The following is a 20,903-nucleotide window of genomic DNA, read 5'->3' on the forward strand; positions in this document are numbered from 1 at the left end:
ACCCGGGGCTGAAGCTATTCGCGATATATTTCGCCCCCATTATTGTTGTTCAAAGGGAAAAATTTCCACGGATCGTGCCGGCACCCCTGAGTTCTCGGCCCCCACCTCACACTTCAATCAACAACAAACAACTGCAAAAGGGAGTCCGATTAGGGTTTTTTGTCTGATAATTCAGATGTACGGAATCAATAGTGATGTCTTGGGCAGGCCTCGACTGTTCAAACGATCTCAATGGACAAGGTGGTTGCTGTTGTTGAAACAACGAACCGTAACCTACGAGGTTTGGGAGTACTTGGATCCGAAGACACCGGACGAAAGTGCAAAGTCCTTCCTGATTCCAGATCCAGGGCTTTACAGGTCTAAGCCTTCTCTCTATAGAATCCTACTGAAGATCAAGAACGCCCCACAAGACTCAGAGTGCTCGAAAAGAGATCCGATGGAAGAATACACTCTAGCGACGGAAGAATACGCTATAGAAGAAACTGATTACTTGCTATGGGAAGAAAGGAAAGCTCGGTGGATCAGGCAACAAGAAGGCCTCTGGATCGCATTAATGTTCATTCACTCGACATTATTACCGAAGCAACATCAATTTATTACCAATCAAGGTGACATTCGACAAATGATCAAGGATCTTGAGGATGCATTCAGCCCAGAAAATGACTTGAGTCACTTCTTTCGGCCACCGTTCAGGTGATTTTCGAAGTCCATAAAGGGCAATGAATATTGAGACTGGGTCCCTATCGCCCTGGCAGTTGTTTGTTGGGGGGGAGGGGAAAGCAAAATCACTGCCACGGAGAATCCCCGTCGCTATCAGAGCGACCGACCGTGATAAGAATATCCTCATCAGTCTAAGTATCAGTGATCGACAGAAGGAAACGACAATGGAGTTCTAGGAGATTATTCCAAATCTCCCTGGCCATCTAGCCATCACGCTCGTTGGCGCCTACGAAACAGATGCGTCCGCCCTTGTTATTGCCAGGATGAGTCTGGAGGTATGGGCACGTTTCAGCCATTCCTTCACCCCGAACTTAGCTTTAGTATATACGAACAAAATCAAAAGTGGCTATTGCTGAAGTTTCACTTCACACAATGATCCGGGTTTAGACTGAGAGTAGCTCGAGGATTCTGCAGTTGAGGTCGATTATTATTACTTTCTGGCTCGCCGTGATGTATCTTCACTGCGTCATAGATCTCCGTATCCAATCAAGAACCGATAAGATCACGTGGACACATAATGCGATCTTGTCGCAATAGGTGCCAGCGGCAAGAATCTACAGCAGAGGATGTTGATTTTGATAAGATACTTGATTCTAATAGAAATTTTCCAGTGCCACGGGATGGTATTCTGCAACAACGCCCAGAACCTCTTAAGCCATATTAGGGGAACGTCTAAGATCTCTAAAGCAGTAGAGTACGAGCTGCTCAATCATCGATAAAAATTATGGAAGTATGGGAAGCCTTATTGAGACTATTATATATGTAAAGAATATGCTGTGCCCACATCAAAAACTCGAGGGATTGCAGTGTGTAGTTGTGATGGTCCGGGGACACCTTGCTTTCTCCGCCCGCACAAGAAAATCAACCCGCTTTCTTCGCAACCTCCCCACCACCGTAGCAAACAGCATAATGTCGCGCCACGCCCAAGTCGAAGAGCTGTCTGACTCCGACCCCGATGAAGTCGCTCCCTCTGATGATGAGCTGACCGGAAACGAGGTCATTGCCCCGGCCGGGCAGCCAGCACCACGGCCCTCTGCGCCAAACCTAACCCCGTCCATGGCCCAGATGGCCCAGCAGATGGCTCAGATGCAAGAACCCCAGCGCGAGATCCCGCGACACTTCCAATGCCTTTACCCCGTCTACTTCGACAAGAGCCGCACCCGTGCGGAGGGCCGCAAGGTCGGTTCGAACCTCGCAGTCGAGAATCCACTGGCTCGCGACATCGTGGACGCAGTCCAGATCCTGGGGCTGAAGGCAGGCCTCGAGCCAGAAAAGCTGCACCCCAAAGACTGGGCCAACCCCGGGCGCGTAAGAGTGCTTCTGAAGGATGAGGATGGCAAATTGGTCAATCCCAAGATTAAGAACAGTAGGCGTTTCCTGGACCGTATTCTGCAGGCGCGGAATTTTCTAACCAGATCAACTTGTTCCAGAGCACCATCTTTACATCCTTGTCGCCGAATACCTGAAAGCCCACCCCACCGATAGCAAATCCCCATACCGTCTCCACATCCGTGGGTTGCCCATGCCTGAGAAACTTCCCGATGCGCCTCCAGCGCCACGTGGGTGGAAGATTGGCACTATCCTTCCCATCCACTCACCTGCCTATAGCGGCGGGGGCGTGAGCGATAATCCTTTCAAGGAAGCCATGGCGGAAATGCAAAACATGCAAGGCATGCCCGGAATGCCCTCTATGCCCGGAATGCCGGGTATGCCAGGTTTGTCGGGCGAGCCCTCTGGGGGTGGCGCAGATAAGAAAAAGAAGGACAAAAAGAAGGGCAAGGCTTGATTCTATCTGATGACTCTCTTGTGTGTATGTATCTTCATTTTGCATTGCACGGCGAAGGGCGTTGGTTCTTTTGTTTGCCCCATGATAGAGAAGACTTCTGTCGCTGGCCCGAGGCTTTGCACTCGGTCGTCTTTGGACGTCACTCCTAAAATAAAGAAAGACTCCATTTGCACATCGCTTTCTCCTCAGGCGACGAAGGAATACGGTTATACAGATGAGATCTGTTGTTTGATAGACACACCTGAGCCTGTGGGTATGGAAATGCTGAGCCACGCCGACTCGACGATACAAAGCCTTTCGTCCGCTGTATTCAAGACCCCTACTTATACTCCTTCATACCCAGGACAGAATATAGCTCCATTTATGACGGCATGTCTACGTTAGTAGTATTAGTATCATGATATGTGCATAGTGCCCTCACCATACGAAGAGGTTTTGAATATCTCCAACAGAGACATGGGGGACCATCAAAAATGCCAGTCGAAAGCACCCAGGGTTTCTCGACTCCCCCTGCCCTGTGGATTTGTTAGTATGAAGACATGGTCATATCACAAAAATGAGCACCCAGTATGTATACTGGCCTGAGTGGTAGCCAACAGGGAAGGAGTCCAGAATCTCTACACCTTAGTCGACAGCGGTATTAGAAAACTCTTTAGATCTAATATTCCGAACTTACGCGCTTTGGTGCAAGAATGTGCTCGATCAACCGATCTAGGGGGAAATAGGTGATTATCTAGGTACAGTGGGACCTGTGGTATAGGTACGCGATATGAAGCTTGCGAGAGAAGCCGTATCAGGGCTGATCGTCGAGATCGGGCTGAGATTGGTCCTGAATCTCCCTGCCGAAAGGGATATTCTTCTAAAATGTGCAAGAGTTTAGGTAAATCTAGTCTGTGAAAGCTCGTTGCTCCAGTGTTTACAGTATGTCAAAGGGTGAATGGCTTTTCTTTTCATTAAACGAGAAGAGTTTCTGTTTCTGTTCGATAGCTGCTGTCATCGCTTGGTAAAGACCTTCAATGGTTATAAACCAATCGATACATTTATCCAAGTACAAATCAATGTCTGGAATCATGTTGCGATGACGAGCCAGAGATTTCGACTTGCCACGTCGCGTCCACACGGTTGCAGATCATTCGCTCCTGTGGGGCAGCCTTTCGACGTGAGATTGACCCATTTAGTGGATTCCATGAGAACCTGGAGTAGGTCTTGGTGGGTCTGCGCGAATCATGCCAGCCTACAGCACCTATCAGGCGCTCCTGAGCAGTGTTTTAAACTTACAGTACAGTACTGTGGTTGATCTAAGGATTCTTAGCAAAACTGCTAATAGGCCTCGTGAGAACCGAAAAGATCACGCATGAAATTCTCAACTTCATTGTTCTTCTTCGGGGCTAGAACCGGGGTACACGTTGTATATTCTAGATAAGTTGTTAGTGCTTAAAAGAGGGGATTCCAACAACCATAGGTTCTGAGCTTGGCGACTTGCGCGAATTTTCGCGTAGTTTACACTAACTTTGAATATCGACGGATCTTAGTGGCCCGCTCGCGCAGGGTAATCTCGGCTTACAGCGGGCGGATTTGAGATTCTCCTCACGTATCCCCGACCTTCTTTTCTCCTGTGACTTCCTGCCCAATATATGTCTAGAGTACTCCGCCGGTGAGCCTACAGGACGCCAGAGAACCCGCTACAGAATGGCGTCGGGAGCCGATCTCGAGAAGAGAGCCGGAAGCGATGGATCAGAAAAACCATACTCGAGTCCAGAAGATGGGGCAGCTGATCCCGGAGTGCCAGACAGCGCATCGCATGTTTCTACGGGAGTAGACGGAGGAGGGGTACCGTTCAGCATTGAACCTGGACTTATTGGCACGCCGTCAAATTTGTCCTTCGACGAGCAGGAGAGAAAGAACGTCGCGTACTTTGGGCTCCGAGACCAGTGGTTCAGAGGGCAGAACGCGAAGGGGGCCCCGTACGTCTCGATCGGTGTACTTGATCCGCTTATTACTGTTGAGAGACACCACGGGAAATACCACATTACTGCCCGGTTTCACGTCGAGACGACCATTATTGATTATAAGGCGCATGGAAAGTCTGAGTCCCTGGACTTCCTGTTTGAGGTCGTGCCTTTTTATTAACAGTTACACTTATCAGAGACGGTCATGAGCTCTTCTTCCACGACATCTGTCTCCAATACCTAAACTCGTTGGGCGATGAGGATCTCCTCACTGAACCGAAATCTGACACGACAGGCGCGTTCACGGTGACGAGAACGTCGAGTAGGACGGTCTCAGGAGACCTGGGGGTCTCCCTTTCTGGTACACCCTCCGCGAATGTCTCACTGGGCATCTCCCGGTCAAAGGAATGTACCATAGAGTACGCTGTTAACACGTGGAGTGTGAGCGCACATCGAGTATGTCCAGGTGAGTCAGTCAAAAATCGCTGTCCTAACTCCCATGATGAGTATAACAATGCCTTCAAATAACAAGAACCCCGAAGGAGACGCCGCAAGATCGATGCTCCGCGATATCAATGGTTCTGGGCGGCTAATTACAAGGAGATCGCGTCGCTTACTCCGGATCTGACGCACACTGTCAAGCGACATGTCCTCTTGAGGCGAGCTGTACCTATCGATTCCTTTCCCGTCGAAAGGCTCGAAAGCGCTAGGCGGGTCTTGCGAGGGAGAGCTTGGGTGGATAAGACCGAATCTCCCAACTCAACACCACACGAACTCGAATCGGCGAGGCACTCGCTTTTGACAAAAGAGGAGAAGGCATGGCAGGGATATTTAGCTGACTGGCAGAATAAGGACCGCCGGCATGTCCCATTGGAACAGTTGCTCGAATTCAAGTTCTCCATCCTGGTAGGCTAATAGCGACCCCGATATCCTAAGGTTTCGGACTGTATTCTACAGTGGCTAACGCGCCGTTATCGCACTCGGTCAAAAGATCAGACTCAAGAAGCGATATGGTCGTCTTCATCGCGCTCTAGTCTTTAGTGGCAACAGGAACAAAGGTAATCTCCTGAAACCCACATATAAGGAAAGGTTCTGCATTCGGGTACCTTTCTCATCCGACCCTCCGGATTCATTCCCCAGCGACACGACCTTATCGCGCCACTCGCAACGGCCCCGAGATTTCCCTAGCGAGCGCTATCTTAATAATTTGACCCGCATTCCGGTGCAAGATACTTATAACCTCCGCGATGTCCTCGCGAAGATTAAGAATGAGGTAAATGTCAACTGGCTGATGAGCCAATAAGACCAAGCCGGATTGCTTACTGTGCAATGGGGGCAGTACGACGGGAACTGGGATGAGCTTCAGAGTAAAGAGTGGGTCGATCTCCTTCAGGATGAGACTGGTGCTCGAGTCCGCGAAACAGATCTCATGGCGGAAGCGGAAGCAGACGTGGATGCAACGGCAGGGGCAGAGGCAGAGGCAGAGGCAGAAGGGAACATAGACGCAACGGCCGAGATGGTAGGCACAACAATAAACCCCGGTGTGGCCTCCTATAACACTCATTCACTGAGACCGGCGAATGCTCCCGTGATAAGAAAACGAACTCAGAATATTCAAGTTTATCACTAAGGTTCTAATTCAAGCTCAGCCTAATGCGCTTCTAGTATATCCTTCCCCACCGCCCAAGTTCTTTGATGTTGTGTCGTATTCTTCACGTAGAATTAGGCAGCTATGTTGGTTTTGATAAGAGGCACATATATAGCCGAAAGTACTCTAGCCCACACCTGAAGAAACACCCGTCTATACTATCGCAACAAAGTGGTCGACCTAATCGAGGCTCGTCATGCCAATGCATAGCCATACTATATCTATATCGATCTCCAGAATCAGGCTGTACCGAATGAGCTGGAGGTATGATGGATCGGAACAGACTGCCCTATACTCTGAACCTTATCATGTGTTTTACGAGGCTTGGCTAGCGGTGTGCGCGATCGCTCTGCCATGCGAGTAGTATAGCTTAATCAAGCCCATATGCTAAGGGCGAACTTGCCCCCGAGAGACCATATTGCACTACATCCTTATCACCCTAGACCCAATCACCCCTTACCTTCAGCTAACAGTAAAGCAATTGCACGGAATCAGATGGAAAATAGGACCTCTACTCCGCCTTAAAGGAGAACTAGGACCAGCTCAAACCCGTGATACTAAATCTGCCCTGTCAAAAAAAGGTTACCAGCGATTTCAACGGTGAGTACAATTATTAATATGGAACGATAAAGCTCACCAGAAGTGATCGAAACACGGAGTATTCAAGGCAAAAGAAGTTGCTTACCTCATGGCTTCGGCAATACTACGAAGTTTTTAAGGCCATCATCTTATCCATTCGTTCTTGTCCACCCTTTTGCAACGTACATAGATTTACACGGCCCCAAAAGCCTCTTCCAGCACATGGAGACAGTGCTATCTTTCAATGCTTCGACGTAATAAGGCACAGTGAAGCACAAGGTTTTGGTCCTTCCAGGTCAGACCTCTGATACCTGGTTTTGCGGCTCAAGGCTCAAGATAAACATCAGAGAAAACCAAGAAACCTTTTGATTCCAGGTTAGATCATCACCACCTTCAGTCTGTAGCGGCTCAAGCTGTGCAGCAAAGGCTCGCTGCGGCTAGAGTAACTCGTGAACGTGCGAGGATCCCTTATTTCTAAAGAAATTCTGCTGCAGTGCTGACAGATAGGAAAGGCCGCTTCGCTCCCCGGTCTTAAAAGGGGTTCCGAGAAATGCAAAAGTGCCAGCGAAACTATTCTTCCTATCATGTATCTTATATTTTTGCCAGCCTTAGCCGTCTCTAGTCATGAATTCTCTTATTTAAGGAATCCACCGTATGAATAGTCGGTGCCTGTCATTTTAGAACAATCAGAGTTACATGGTTTTCATCCGAATACCATAGATTCCGGACCCCCTTCCTCCTGTAGCTCCAACAAGTTGTCCCCAGCGGTGCCAGTCCGAGGATATCCGCTCAGCTTTCTCACCGCCCTCCCCGCAATCGATAAAGCTTACCAGCTTCACAGTCAACTTGGGAGGCATCTCACCATGAGCCTCATATTTGGGCGAATACCGCCCAGGAGAGCGCTTAGAGCTGCCTGCGCAGCACGTGGAGCACAGCACCGTCAGTGGGGTTGCAAGCGCATGACGCATCAAGCGACTGATGTGGCACGAGACGAAGTCGCCCGGCTTGCGGCAACGCCGCGACGAGCACTGACACTGGCTGATCTTCTCCGGTAAATATGACTCGGTGACAAGAATGATGAGCAGGCAATGTCTTACAATTTGACAGTCATGGTCGGCCACCATTATCCGAAGACGCCCTTCTCGCCTCGGCCAACTTCACATTATCCCTATTGCCTGCGCGGCTCGCCTCGCGAATCCAGGCCATACGCAATCTACCATTCATCGTCGTCTCCAATCCGCACGTCTCCAAGATCTACCACAACTACCTTCATTCTCTTTCCACCCTCCTCCCATATCAACAACGGCGAATCACCACCCTCCAAGAAGAGAAGCAATTCGGCGAAGTCCTCGCAGACCTCGTCCAAACACACACAAACACAATCCCGGTGCTCGCCCGGGGATTCCTTGAGTCAAGAAAGTACATCAATCCTGAAGATGTCACACACTTCCTCGACACCCACCTCCGCGCTCGAATCGGCACACGGCTGATCGCCGAACAACATCTGGCATTACATTTTGCATCTCAGCCAGTCGGCGACGACGCACCCCCACCTCCGAATCCAATCCCATCCAACTACATCGGCGTGATCGACACTGCCCTCCGACCTGCGCGAATCATCCGGGTCTGCGAAGACTTCGTGGGTGAGATCTGCGAACTGAAGTACGGAGTTCGACCGCGCCTAGAGATCGGCGGCGAGCCGGAGGCATCGTTCGCGCATGTCCCCGTTCACATAGAGTACATCATTACCGAGCTCCTCAAAAATGCCTTCCGAGCAACCATCGAGTCTGGCAATGAGCGCGAGCCAATCGAGGTCACGATTGCGGCCGCCCCCGACGTCCCAAGCAACATCCGCCCCATGCGGGGCGATGCCGATATAGGGTTTGAGCTGAGTGCGAATAATGATTCGGTGGCACCGCACGACCCGATTCGACAGTCCAGCCCCTCTTCTCAGAGCATCACCATTCGCATTCGTGATCGGGGCGGTGGTATTCCGCCTGATGTACTGCCTCACATCTGGTCGTACAGTTTCACGACTTTCTCGGAGGATGATTTCCAGAATCCTGATAGTAGCAGTCTTGGGGCCCTGAATACTATCGCGAGCACGGGGGGCCATCTAAGTAGTATTGCGGGTCTTGGATATGGATTGCCGCTGAGTCGGGCCTATGCAGAATATTTCGGGGGCAGCATTGCGGTGCAAAGTCTCTGGGGCTGGGGGACGGATGTCTACCTGACGTTGCAGGGCGTGGGAAGGGTTGACTGAGCCTCGAGTCCCTCTCTGCTTCAATCGACGGTAATCGAGTATGGAATCCTCAATCCCTGAAGTCTTAATGAAGGTATGCCCTCGGCTAATGATGATACCGCCCGAGTGACCTTTCCCCAGTAATATGCTTATCAGATTCTTTCCCAATATTCTCCGCCATCTATAAGCATTTACATGGTAGTCTTTTCATTCTGCTGAAGCTGATATTCATCGGCGGAACATCGTGGGATGTAGACCCTTTCGATCACCGAGAATGAGAGACAGATAAATCTTTTCACATATGAAAAGTGTGCAATTTATTTAGACTCCAATCTTGCCCTGGTGCAACCGGTGGACATATCTCTGCATTCATCCCTTGTATGCACCGGAGTAGTGCGGTGGCGCCGATCTAGAATTCCTGACTGCTTAACTGCACGAGGGCCAAGTGTATTCTGAGCCACCATGTGCTGTCAAGTGGGATAGCGCTCACAAGAACAAGACTATGCTAAGCATGCGAGATGCTCTATCTGTACTAGTTCCATTCGGTCAATTGGGGTCGGTACGCTCGGTCTCCAATCTCCATTTTCGGCTTGAACTACCGTATTCCGCAGCCGTAGATCGCATCGGTGGATTCTCAGAAACCAATGGCGACTTTGGATCGTCTGCGGACGAACTCTCTTGAACATATCATTTATGAACAATTGGAATTGGCTTCTCCCAGGGTTCATTTGACATGGTGGATCGCAGGGTATTCAAACCGAATGCCACAAGGAGCGCAATACACCAGCGGGTGCGGGGATACCAGGAACCCCGCGAGAGAGTGCAATTTAGCGTAGGGACCAGAAAAGATGATCAGTTCCTTATTCATCGAAGCATGACTTATAGAAGTCTCCGTGATGCGCGGAGGGATAGGTATGCCGTAATTTGATCAACAAAGGCGAACCTCGTTGCACCCCCACCCCCCTCACCCCTCGGCCAAGTGTCCGAGGGGGGTTAAATCCGCTCTTCCAAGGTTGTCGCTTCGACTGAAAAGGAAGTATCGGATGCCGTTATTCCCCGCATACTTAATATTTGCTTCTTTCTTATCTTCTAACATACTAACTTAATCACTCCAGTCTCGAGGGGAAAATTTTGAATTGATAGACAGATGTATGCTAATGCGTCTCCACAAATCAAAGTCAGAGCTGATGTTGTACCAGGGGTTATACAGCTTCAGTCGCCTTTTTCGAGGCGCTCTGGGAGGTGCGTTTTGTGAAAGAGCATGCTCAGTTGGACATTGTTGACCTGTCGATAGGGTGGTGTGAGCCATGTCTTCGTGAATCTGGGATCAGATCACCCCTCCATCTCGAAGCAATGGTGAAAGGTCAAAAGGAGAAGCAAGGAAAGTTCCCTAGGATTATCACTTGTCCGAACGAGGTATGCAGTGAACGCAGGATCATACACCCCCGCCATCTCGCTACATAAAACCGACATTGACTCACATTTGATAGATGGTGGCACTCTCAGCGGCGGACGGATATGCCCGCCTCACGGGCGAGCCACAGGCCGTAATCGTCCATGTGGATGTAGGAACGCAGGGTCTGGGCGCCGCCGTCCACAACGCCTCTTGCGGACGAGCCCCCGTCTTGATTTTCGCGGGGCTGTCACCGTATACCATTGAAGGCGAGACGCGAGGATCCCGGACCGAGTACATCCATTGGATCCAGGACGTACCCGACCAAAAGCAGATTGTCTCCCAGTACTGCCGATTCACGGGCGAGATCAAGTCGGGCAAGAACGTGAAGCAGATTGTCAACCGGGCACTGCAATTCGCAACAAGTGATCCCAAGGGGCCCGTGTATCTGATGGGGGCCCGCGAGGTCATGGAAGAAGAGATCCAGCCATACCAACTGAATCCGAATGTCTGGGGCCCGGTGTCTCCTGCAGCTTTGCCCGCCGCTGGGGTGGAGTTGATTACTTCTGAACTCGCGGCAGCGAAGAACCCCCTCGTGATTGTGGGGTACACAGGCCGCCAGGCTGCATCGGTGACTGAGCTGGTGAAGCTCGCCGACCAATTCAGGGGGATCAGAGTGCTGGATACGGGTGGCAGTGACATGTGCTTCCCTGCGAACCATCCTGCTTGGTTAGGGTTGCGATATGCAGGCCATGAGCTGGTGAAGACGGCCGATCTCATTCTGGTTATCGACTGCGATGTGCCTTGGGTGCCTACGCAGTTTCAACCCGCTGACTCGGCCAAGATCATTCATATCGACGTCGACCCTCTGAAGCAGCAGATGCCGGTATTCTATATCAACGCAATGGCGACCTTCCGGGCGGATTCAGCGACGGCGTTGAAGCAAATCAACCAACATATCGCAAGCAACCAGTCCCTCCAGCAGTTCATTCAGTGTGAAGTAAACGTAAACTTTGGAAAGGTCAGACAAGAAGAATACCAGAAACGGCGACAAGAAATTGTCGATCTCGCTGCTATACCAGACGGGGGTGATGGGGCTCCTCTCAACGTGTCGTATCTGATGGCCCAGGTCCGCAAGGGCTGCCCTGCCGACGCCATTTGGGCAATTGAAGCCGTGACTCTTACTCATCCAGTATCCGATCAAATTTCAGCAACCTTGCCCAATTCCTGGATCAACTGTGGAGGTGGCGGCCTTGGCTGGTCCGGGGGCGGAGCTCTCGGTATCAAATTTGCATCGGATGTTCAGAACGGCGGCCCCGGTAAAGGGAAATTTGTCGTTCAAGTTGTCGGCGATGGAACCTATCTTTTCTCTGTGCCAGGCTCTGTGTACTGGATCTCACGCCGGTATAATATCCCGGTCTTGACTATCGTGCTGAATAACAAGGGTGGAATGCACCACGGCGGAGTATGTTACTGGTTCACCCCAACGGCGATGGCTCGCGCGCTACGAACGAGGACCTGCATATCTCATTTGCACCGACGCCGGACTACGCAGGCATCGCGAAGGCTGCTGCGGGTGGCGAGCTGTGGGCGGGTCGAGCGTCCACGGTGGCCGAGTTGGCAGAGCAGTTACCGGCAGCAATCCAGAGTGTCTTGAGCGGGCAAGGAGCCGTATTGGAGGCCCAACTGGACGGAACTGTTGGGAAGTATAGGGGAGGTGCATAGATCGTTCGAGTCTTTACCATCCATGGATAGTTAGTTACCACATCCGGCATTAAGTAATCAGTGACTTGGAAAAGAGGTGACAGCTTTGGTAAAACAGGAAGCACTGGAGAAACGAGAAGTATAAAGGGCTTACAACCCCGCAAATGGATCAGATTCTTACGCCGGTCTCTGACCTGTGCCTTACCATGATTGAGTATTGGACCGCGCTCTGGAGCATGGAAACTCCAAAAGCCACCTTGGGTATAGAGGATTTCCACTATGGGAGAATCATGATGTATTGGGCCCTTCAAGTCACACCGACATGGAGGAGTGTGCGGGCAGGAGTACAATGGCATGGTCCGTAGATGGGCTGCATCGCGTGGGCGCGCATGCGGCAGATGCATAACGAGCGGTCGATATCAAACTGGACGTTTGGAACACGAGCTCTGCCGCTCCTGGTGCACTCAATAGCAGTTAATGGCAGAGTGAGGATCACGTCGCTGGTGTGCGCAACTCAGAGGGCATTGACTCGTGCAGTCCTGTGATCTCTTCCCGCTTGCTATGGACCACGAGATACCTATGACGAGTAATCCTCAAGTGTCTCCTCATGTGAGTCTGGATCTAAATCAAGCGTCCGCGACCTCTGATTTCCAACTTCTGGCGTTCCGAAATCATGGCGGAAATCAAACAGGGGTGGTATGCCTTTCCTGGCTACGCTTCCATTACTGTCAACGCCCTGCTTCGACTTCCTCTAGAGGGCTGTATTTGCTCTCCGAGACAAAAGAGTCCATGTTTCGGTAGCAAGAGAACCAAGCCGACAAGATTAGTCCAGGACACGGTTCAGTCCAATAACATGCTGCAGGAGCCGGACACAGTCCCAATTTCGGCCCTTGAGATTGACTCTGCGAGATGAATGAAAGAGCATCGGGATTTCCTGTTTCGTATGATCCACCAATGGCATTGAGGACATGCACGCATGGGAGTTATTTTAGCGAAAGTGAATCTGATCGCGGAAGCGGCGTGGCTGCGTTCGGCAGTGATCGACAGCCACGCGCCGTCCGCGAACGGCTATTTGTTTCGCCTCACATCTACAACTCGGCAAAGGGGAATTACTGGTAGGTAAGGAACATGAACTGTATTACTCCAGGGGAGTATAACAGCGTAGTTGAGGGGATAGATTATCGAGGTGTCCAAGGAGTTACGAGCATCAGCCCGGGGTGGTGATGCTCAAAGATATCAGACATCAAATACCCATTCTGGAAGACGTGGCAAAGGAAATCTGACACGATGTTGCTAACATCCGCACGCAATCTAAGGAGTCTCGGGATCTCTTGGTATCCCATCGAACCACCCAATCGGTATTGCCACATGGCTATCATGCCCCACGCAGGCATTTGCTACAGATTGTTCCCGGTGCTCTTCATCTCCAATGTCTCAGTACGCTATGATATTTAAGTAGGATCCTCCATTCCCCCGTATTTGTAAAATAACCCCCTCCTGCTGGGATTGCATATCCACTCCTGGCTCTCGTCTCTTAGCACGGGCTGAATGTCATCTGCGTTGGTTTTCGGTCGCAGTGTGGTCTATTTGCTCAGACGATTATTGTTTTTCTCATCTCATTCGAGACTACTCTAGAAGTTCTCTTTTGCTCTCGCCCAAACGAACCCGATCTATCTGATTGAGTCGATTGGTCCGTCTCGTTGCAATAAAGCAGAATACCTAGATCCGCCATATACCTCGTCATGTTCGCACGACTTTGGTTGGCTGTAGCCCTGCTGGCAGCGAGGGCGATTGCTTTAAGCATGACTACATTTCGTCGTGATGTGCAGCTTTTAGCATCCATGGACATCGACCCAACTCTCATAATTAAGCATGGGCTGTCCACGCATGCTCTCGCCGAGCAGCACTCATCCGGGGAATTTACAGCACAAACGATCGAAGTATGTACCTTATGTCAAGTTAACAATTGTTCGGAAAACTAACGTGATGCAGATACCTATTGACCACACCAATCAATCCGTCGGCACGTACCAGAATCGATACTGGGTATCCGACCAATACTACCGTGAAGGTGGGCCTGTCTTCTTATACGACGTCGGTGAAACGAACGCGTCCAGCCCCGCAAAGGCATACCTGGGAAACTCAAGTTCTTTCCTCGTGGAAGTGCTGAAGGAATTTGGTGGCATGGGCATAGTCTGGGAGCATCGGTGAGGATGATCAAGAAGGCATTGTCTCGCCATGGGAGTTGCTAACAATGTTTAGATACTACGGCCAATCGCTCCCATTCCCCGTCAACAACGCCACCCCGCCCGAACATTTTCAATATCTCACCAATAAGCAAGCTCTGGCCGATCTGCCCTACTTTGCAGACAGGTTCTCCCATCCGGCACACCCGGCCGTGGACTTCTCGCCGAGCTTGACCCCGTGGGTTATGATCGGCGGTTCCTATGCGGGCATGCGTTCAGCGTTTGCTCGAGATGAGTATCCGGGTACCTTTTACGCATCATGGGCCTCTTCGGCGCCGGTCGAAGCCCGGATCGATATGAGCGTGTACTTTGATCAAGTTTACAACGGGCTAGTCGGCAACGGCTACAGCAACTGTACGAAAGACATCAAAGCCGGACTTGAGTATGTCGACGGCGAGCTCTCCAAGAACGGAACTGCCGCTGCCGATATCAAGAAGAAGTTCTTCGGCGAGGGCGCCGAGAAGAATAGTAACGGCGACTTCACGGCCGCTCTGGCAGCCATTATGTCGCTGTTCCAGGCCTACGGCACCGGCGGAGGCGAAGCAGGCATTGGAGGATTCTGCAATCACCTCGAAACCGACCCAGAGACATCGACACCTGCTGGACCCAGCGGGTTTGCGCCGACCCGTGGGACGCAGTGGGTTGGCGAGCGGTTCGCTTCCTGGCCTGTGTGGATCGACCTCATCAACTCCCAGTACCAAACAAACTGCAACGGGGTCGACCCGTCGCAGCCTCTCTCTTGCGTTCTGAACCCGCCTCCCACCGATTCGGACACTATTAGCTGGACATGGCAGTATTGCACGGAGTTCGGGTACTTCCAGAGTAACAACTTTGGTCCGCATTCCTTGCTCTCCAAGTTCCAGACCCTCGAGTACCAGCAGGAATACTGCTATCGGCAATTTCCCGAGGCCGTGGCCAAGGGCCTGCTGCCCAAGGCGCCACAGGTTGATGCTACAAACGCCCAGACTGGCGGTTGGAACATCCGGCCCTCGAATGTCTACTGGAGTGGGGGGCCAGTATGATCCATGGCGCACTCTGTCGACGCTGGCGACGGAGAGTATTGCGCCGAAGAACCAATTCACCACGGATGTCCCCCAGTGTAATGTGAATACGCCGGAGCACACGGTATTTGGCTACGTGATGCCGAATGCTGAGCACTGCTTTGATTTCCGCACAACATTTGCTCCAGCGATCAAGTCCCGCCAACTCTTCTATAAGGCTTTGCATAGCTGGCTGCCTTGCTTTAATGGTGGCCAGAACCCTACGTCCACTGGCAGCGGGAACGGCACCTCCATGGCAAGCCCAACGATGAGCCCTAGAAAGCGGATGGGCATGAAACGCATCCAGCGCGGATTCTAGCAAGGCACTTGAGCCAGCACTCGCCTGGGACACAACAACTTTAGACGAGTGCATATTCCATCATTCAGTTAAATAGTCTATATGTATTTACTTCATCATCTTAGCCCTGTTCTCCGACGAAGCTTTTTCCATCTTCTCCCAATTTCAACCCTTTCATAATCAAGCTACTCCTCACGTTTCCAATGCCCGCTCTTCCCACCCACCTTCTCCAACAACCGCACGCCTTCAATAACCATCCCCTTATCGACCGCCTTGAGCATATCATAGACCGTCAATGCCGCCCCCATCGTCGCGGTCATAGCCTCCATCTCCACCCCCGTCCGCCCGAAGCAACTAACCGACGCAACGACCCGCATCGCCCCGTGGTCATCCGCAGACTCACCCGGCGCCACGAGCGTGACTTCCACTTCGACGCCGGTGATTCCGATCCCGGGATGGCACAGCGGGACGAGGTCCGGCGTGCGCTTTGCGGCCATTATGCCGGCAATGCGGGCGACGCTGAATACGTCGCCTTTGTGGGTCCCTTGGCCTTTTTGGAGGAGGGTCCACGGGCGGCTATTGGAGAAGGAGACGTGGCAGGCTGCGGTGGCGATGCGCTTGGTCTCTGGTTTCTCGGTGATCTGGGTCATGTGTACGGTTTGAGAGGGGGTTAGGTGTGGGAGGTCGGGGTCAGAGGTTGTGGGGAGCGATGCTGAGGTGCTCTGGTTTGGGCTCTCGTGGGAAATGGGAGGAGAGCGTCCATTGTGCTTGAAGCGGATTTGGGTTGAATTGGGAAAGGGGGCGAGGAATTGGACTGGAATATTCGATGCAGATGGGCGGGTGGATCTTCTTCTAAATGTCTGGTGGAAGCTGGGGGGCGAAAATGCGGTATGTGGACTATCTATCCGGCTATCAGTATGAACTTCTGGATCAATTTGTACGTTGGTATCGTCACAGCATTATAAGAGCCACATTTGCACAACTGAACGCTCAAAATGAAATCGCTGGCTGCCTACCCACCGATGAGAATCATAGGCCGGTTTTTCATATTCTCCAGCTGACCCATGCCTGCATGCTTCGCTTTCTTGCGCTTTACAGCCATGCCAATGATATCCAATAGCTCGCGCTCGCGTTCGGGGATTGAATGACCTTCATCGCTGAGGCGAGCGGCGCTTTGTACTGAGTCCAGCAAACCAAGACGATGTAACGTATCCTCGTCAATTGGCTGTCCCTGGTTCTCCTTGCGCACAATATCTCGCAGAGAAACCTCGGCATTGCCAAAAAGACACACCTTGAGATTTCCATCACTCGTAATGCGCAGTCGGTTACAAGTGCCACAGAAATTGTGCGTCATGCTGGTAATGAACCCGACCCGGCCCTGGAACCCAGGGACTCGGTAAGTCTTGCTCGTGTCGTTCTTATGGTCGACCACTTTTTCCAGGGCGGGATACTTCTCCCGGATAACAGCAAGCATCTCCTGATACGAGAACATCTTCCCTTGACTCCACTTATTGCCGTCGAAGGGCATATACTCGATAAACCGAACCTCAACAGCCTTCTCCCGCCCAAGCTCGACAAAAGGCAGGATTTCACGGTCATTGAGCCCGCGCATCACAACACAATTGATCTTCAGCTTGATGCCCGCACCAAGCTTATTCATCTCCAGGATCCGGTCGATGCTCTTCATTACGGCATCGAACCCCTTTCGCCGGGTCATGATCTGGAACTGGAACGGGTCAAGGGTGTCGAGGCTCAGGTTGACGCCTGTCAGGCCTGCTTCTACCATGCGGTCCAGCTTCCGGTGTAATGAGATCCCGTTTGTCGTGAGGCATAATTCGCGGAGCCCGTGCCGTCGCAGATCGCCAATGTCTTGCATGAGCTGCACAATATCCTTCCGGACAGTCGGTTCGCCACCGGTGAGGCGAATCTTCGTCACGCCTTGAGACACGAAGAGGGATGAGAGGTAGACGATCTCGGGGGATGTCAAGAGTCTTTCGGAAGGGGAGAGCTCGATTCCTTCTTCGGGCATACAGTACAGACAGCGCAAATTGCACCGTTCCGTAACACTGATCCTGAGGTAATCATGCTGGCGGCTGAAAGTATCGGTGAGAAAGTCGGAGAAGGGCTTGATCTTGGCGTGCTTGGTGGCGAGGCGGGAGGGAGGAGTGGGAGGGATGCGGTGCTCTGTTGGAGGAGTCGGAACGGTGCTCTGCCATCGATGCAGTGTCGCAAGACGCCAAGCCTGAGGCCTGAGTCTGCGAGGTGCTGATCTGAGCAACATGAGGGTTACAATCAACTTTCGAAATTCATGGCAGGCATAGACGTGAAAAAGTAAGTCACGAGCGGGGGAGTCGGAGGTCCTTATCGCGTGGACTTGCCTTTTGCCCCAGTTTTTATTCTGGATTCCGCGGAGTTGACCGACTCCGCGCGGTCGCTCAGGGCAGAACAAGCCAAGCAGACTAGAGTCGTTTCAAGACTGAGTTGGTGTCTCGTGCACTTGAGTACCATATATACATTTTATATCGTATTGAATCGGATCGCTGAAAGAAGCTAAAGGGGATGGGAATCCACGGTAACGCTATGAATCAACAAAATGCCCATGCTCAACTATCCTAATTCGCTGGTGAGGAACGCTTGAATGTACCAATGCAACCATGCTATGCTCACAAATTCATTTAATCATCAAGGCTAAGCGCTGCGAGAGCACTCGGTATTTTCTGCGCAATCACCAAATGAGCAACCCGAATATCAGCCTCCTCGGCAGACCCACATCCTTCAATAGATGCAAGCACTAGTTGATCGAGAACCGCCGAAGACCGATAAGTCGCAGGAATTCCCTTGATCTCCACCCGTTTAGGCTTGAAGACCAACACTCCCTGGAGCTTAACCAGGTCCTGGGCAGCATTTCGTGGATGCTGAACGATGACGTCCTCATCCAGGATCCGACGCAGGTACCGAATAAGCCCGATCTTCTCCAGGAAGGCAGCGCATGCGTCCAGGCCCGAGTCGAGGAAGATTGCCCCGATCACACTCTCCACGATATCCGAGAAGAATTTGTCTGCACGAAGCCGAGCGAGCAGCTCCCATGGGTATGTCGGCGAGGACTCGAGGGCGTCGAGGATCTCGTCGCGCATAATGGCGTATCGACTTAAACAAGAACTAAGAGACTCTTCAAGGGCATGTTTAGCAAAGCGGAGATGCTCCCAAATATGGGCTCGTCCAGAGGAAGACTGCTTGTCGGGTGCACTGAGTTCCATGCACAAGAATGCGAGTAAGTTTGCGTTGACGAGGGAGTGTTTAATCATGGTCATTTTGCCCTGGTTTAATGGAAGTGGGTGGGCTGACAGCACGGAAACGACCACCATGTCAAGAACCGCGTCCCCTAAAAACTCCAGTCGCTGATACGACTGGGTGACTTGATCAGACTCACACGATGGGTGTGTGAGTGCCTCGGTCAGGAGAGAGGCGTCTTTGAAGTTGTAGCCGAGGAGAGGAGCAAGACGGGTTGTATCCACAAAATTGGCCACTTCCCCACGATCGGTCCTGGAGTGAAACTCGATATCGATCTCGGGAAGGAGACGGTGGAGACACGCCTGGGCTTTGCGAATACCTCCTTCTAGGTATGCTGCGCCGATCAAGGCTTCGATGACGTCGGCTAGGACTTTGAGCGACAAGCTCCGTTTAGCGGGCTTCATAGCTAGCCGTTTGGAGATCATCGGAGGATCCCATTTGCGGGGGGTGAACCGGTCGTTCCAAATGAACCGATCAATTTCATTTTCAAGAGCGGAATGCGCAAGACGTCTGTTGTTGACGATTTTGTCACGGTGGATCGAGAGGTGACCCTCCTGCCAGTTGGGCTGTCGGAAAAACAAATGGCAGCTCACACTGAACTTGAGCACGGAGTCGCCAAAGAACTCATAGAGCTGGTAGTGGGTACTTGCTTGAGCCAACGGAGTCGCAGTGGCGGTCAAGATGTGGTTGAGGTCCTGCATATCGACATCACTCAGAACCGTGCGCGTGAGCTCATCTGCTACCATAACAGCGGCCATGCGGTCCAAGATGGCGGAAATAAGCAAGCCAACCATCGCTTTTGATGACGGCAAGTTTGCTAACGAGCAACCCGACACTGGGACAAGGTGGATCTTTTTCGCTTTGATAACTCTAGGATCTTCAGGCTCGCCATCTTCATTCACCGGAATCACACGGGGTTGGAGGAAGTTTTGACGCCGTGGAATCGACTGGCATTCTACCTGGAGCATTGTGTCCTGGTCCCCTTTCGTTGTGACCCATTTTCTGAAGAGACGAGGCTCACTATATTTTGACGTATCTCGTATGATGCCGATAGGTATTTGATTTTGTTCATAGGCCTGACGGAGGGGCACAGTACCCCGGAACTCGAGAGCCCAGTCTTCAAGCTGCTCGTGGGGAACGCTGGGGATGAATAAAACGACATAGTCTTGCTCAGAAGTGCCGACACGAGAAGAAGGCGCCTGGAAAAACAAAGCAGTGATTTCCCTCATCAGAGTCACCTGCTGGGATGTAGGATGGATCTCCCTTAGGGACGAAAAGCGAGCTATGTAAGTTGTGTCAACATCCCAGAAGAGGGGAATGACATCCGGCAGGGCGATCTGCTTTGGAACGATAACAGAGATCGATAGGTCCTCAATGACGGTCCCATCATGATACATCACTAAATCAGTTTGGTACAGCTCTGACGGGGAGTCCCAAGCTTGTGCAAGCTCCCTGTAGGGATCATATTGCTCGCGACAGTCTATGATCGAAGGCAGGTGTACATATTTTGGCCCAACATAGCCGCCTATTTCGTCCAGGAGATCCATGACTGTGTTGGGAGGCCCTCAGGCCAGTTGAGCGCTGAGCGCTGAGCTGTGTGTTCTTAAAAAGATGTTCGCGGGTTCTTTGTCGGCCATGCGGGGCCGCCGCACCCGATTTCCATCTTCGCTCCTAATGGCCACTTCCAGCGTTGGCGCTTGGAAAAACAGATATGCCGACACTATCTCATGACTGTTGGCTCTGAATTCTGCTCTTTGTCATGGACATAAGAGACTTGCGTCTCGAAGATTAGCCACGTGGACCCACGAGAGGAAAAGTAGGCGCAGGCGCGGGCGCAGCTGCGATTTCCGCGGCCAATCAAGATTGTCTTCTGCTGTTTCAGCTACGAGACCATGCACGCTTTCCTACACCAATAATTCCAGTACCCTAGTAAGATGTGTGGCTATGGGCGAGTTGCAGATACATCAATATTGGGCCTTGTCATATATGTAGCCCAGTATAAAAGAT

General features: G+C 51.7%; 9 protein-coding genes across 9 annotated transcripts; 7 read left to right on the plus strand and 2 right to left on the minus strand.

Moving 5' to 3' along the window:
* Nucleotides 1-175: 175 nt before the first annotated feature.
* Nucleotides 176-697, plus strand: N7468_002992 (uncharacterized protein; the record flags this gene model as incomplete). Its single annotated transcript, XM_058472289.1, has 1 exon — nt 176-697. One exon carries the CDS (start codon nt 176-178, stop codon nt 695-697), a length of 522 nt encoding a protein of 173 aa, XP_058331292.1.
* Nucleotides 698-1,629: 932 nt separating this feature from the next.
* Nucleotides 1,630-2,506, plus strand: N7468_002993 (RNA-binding signal recognition particle subunit SEC65; the record flags this gene model as incomplete). The annotated part of the gene is made up of 2 exons (XM_058472290.1): nt 1,630-2,086; nt 2,151-2,506. 2 exons carry the CDS (start codon nt 1,630-1,632, stop codon nt 2,504-2,506), a joined length of 813 nt encoding a protein of 270 aa, XP_058331293.1.
* A 1,226-nt stretch (nt 2,507-3,732) lies between these two features.
* Nucleotides 3,733-6,085, plus strand: N7468_002994 (uncharacterized protein; the record flags this gene model as incomplete). Its single annotated transcript, XM_058472291.1, has 4 exons — nt 3,733-3,785; nt 4,039-4,621; nt 5,011-5,361; nt 5,795-6,085. The coding sequence occupies 4 exons, from the start codon at nt 3,733-3,735 to the stop codon at nt 6,083-6,085; spliced, it is 1,278 nt and encodes a 425-aa protein (XP_058331294.1).
* Nucleotides 6,086-7,641: 1,556 nt separating this feature from the next.
* N7468_002995 (alpha-ketoacid dehydrogenase kinase family protein) lies at nt 7,642-8,945 on the plus strand (the record flags this gene model as incomplete). The annotated part of the gene is made up of 2 exons (XM_058472292.1): nt 7,642-7,733; nt 7,790-8,945. 2 exons carry the CDS (start codon nt 7,642-7,644, stop codon nt 8,943-8,945), a joined length of 1,248 nt encoding a protein of 415 aa, XP_058331295.1.
* A 1,179-nt stretch (nt 8,946-10,124) lies between these two features.
* Nucleotides 10,125-12,042, plus strand: N7468_002996 (uncharacterized protein; the record flags this gene model as incomplete). Its single annotated transcript, XM_058472293.1, has 3 exons — nt 10,125-10,340; nt 10,415-11,782; nt 11,833-12,042. Coding segments are annotated over 3 exons (1,794 nt in total), but the record flags the coding sequence as incomplete, so codon positions are not given.
* A 652-nt stretch (nt 12,043-12,694) lies between these two features.
* N7468_002997 (uncharacterized protein) lies at nt 12,695-12,934 on the plus strand (the record flags this gene model as incomplete). The annotated part of the gene is made up of 1 exon (XM_058472294.1): nt 12,695-12,934. The coding sequence occupies one exon, from the start codon at nt 12,695-12,697 to the stop codon at nt 12,932-12,934; it is 240 nt and encodes a 79-aa protein (XP_058331297.1).
* Nucleotides 12,935-13,763: 829 nt separating this feature from the next.
* Nucleotides 13,764-15,626, plus strand: N7468_002998 (putative serine peptidase, family S28; the record flags this gene model as incomplete). The annotated part of the gene is made up of 4 exons (XM_058472295.1): nt 13,764-13,961; nt 14,014-14,228; nt 14,284-15,283; nt 15,324-15,626. The coding sequence occupies 4 exons, from the start codon at nt 13,764-13,766 to the stop codon at nt 15,624-15,626; spliced, it is 1,716 nt and encodes a 571-aa protein (XP_058331298.1).
* Nucleotides 15,627-15,790: 164 nt separating this feature from the next.
* Nucleotides 15,791-17,886, minus strand: N7468_002999 (molybdopterin cofactor biosynthetic protein; the record flags this gene model as incomplete). The annotated part of the gene is given in 3 exon segments (XM_058472296.1): nt 15,791-16,465; nt 16,561-16,613; nt 16,626-17,886. The coding sequence occupies 3 exon segments, from the start codon at nt 17,884-17,886 to the stop codon at nt 15,791-15,793; spliced, it is 1,989 nt and encodes a 662-aa protein (XP_058331299.1).
* A 394-nt stretch (nt 17,887-18,280) lies between these two features.
* Nucleotides 18,281-20,443, minus strand: N7468_003000 (ribonuclease III domain-containing protein; the record flags this gene model as incomplete). Its single annotated transcript, XM_058472297.1, has 1 exon — nt 18,281-20,443. The coding sequence occupies one exon, from the start codon at nt 20,441-20,443 to the stop codon at nt 18,281-18,283; it is 2,163 nt and encodes a 720-aa protein (XP_058331300.1).
* Nucleotides 20,444-20,903: the final 460 nt, after the last annotated feature.

This window comes from Penicillium chermesinum (assembly GCF_028974085.1).
Source record: "Penicillium chermesinum strain IBT 19713 chromosome Unknown utg000003l:1.0-5111272.0:1.0-5115320.0, whole genome shotgun sequence".
Classification (NCBI taxonomy): domain Eukaryota; kingdom Fungi; phylum Ascomycota; class Eurotiomycetes; order Eurotiales; family Aspergillaceae; genus Penicillium; species Penicillium chermesinum.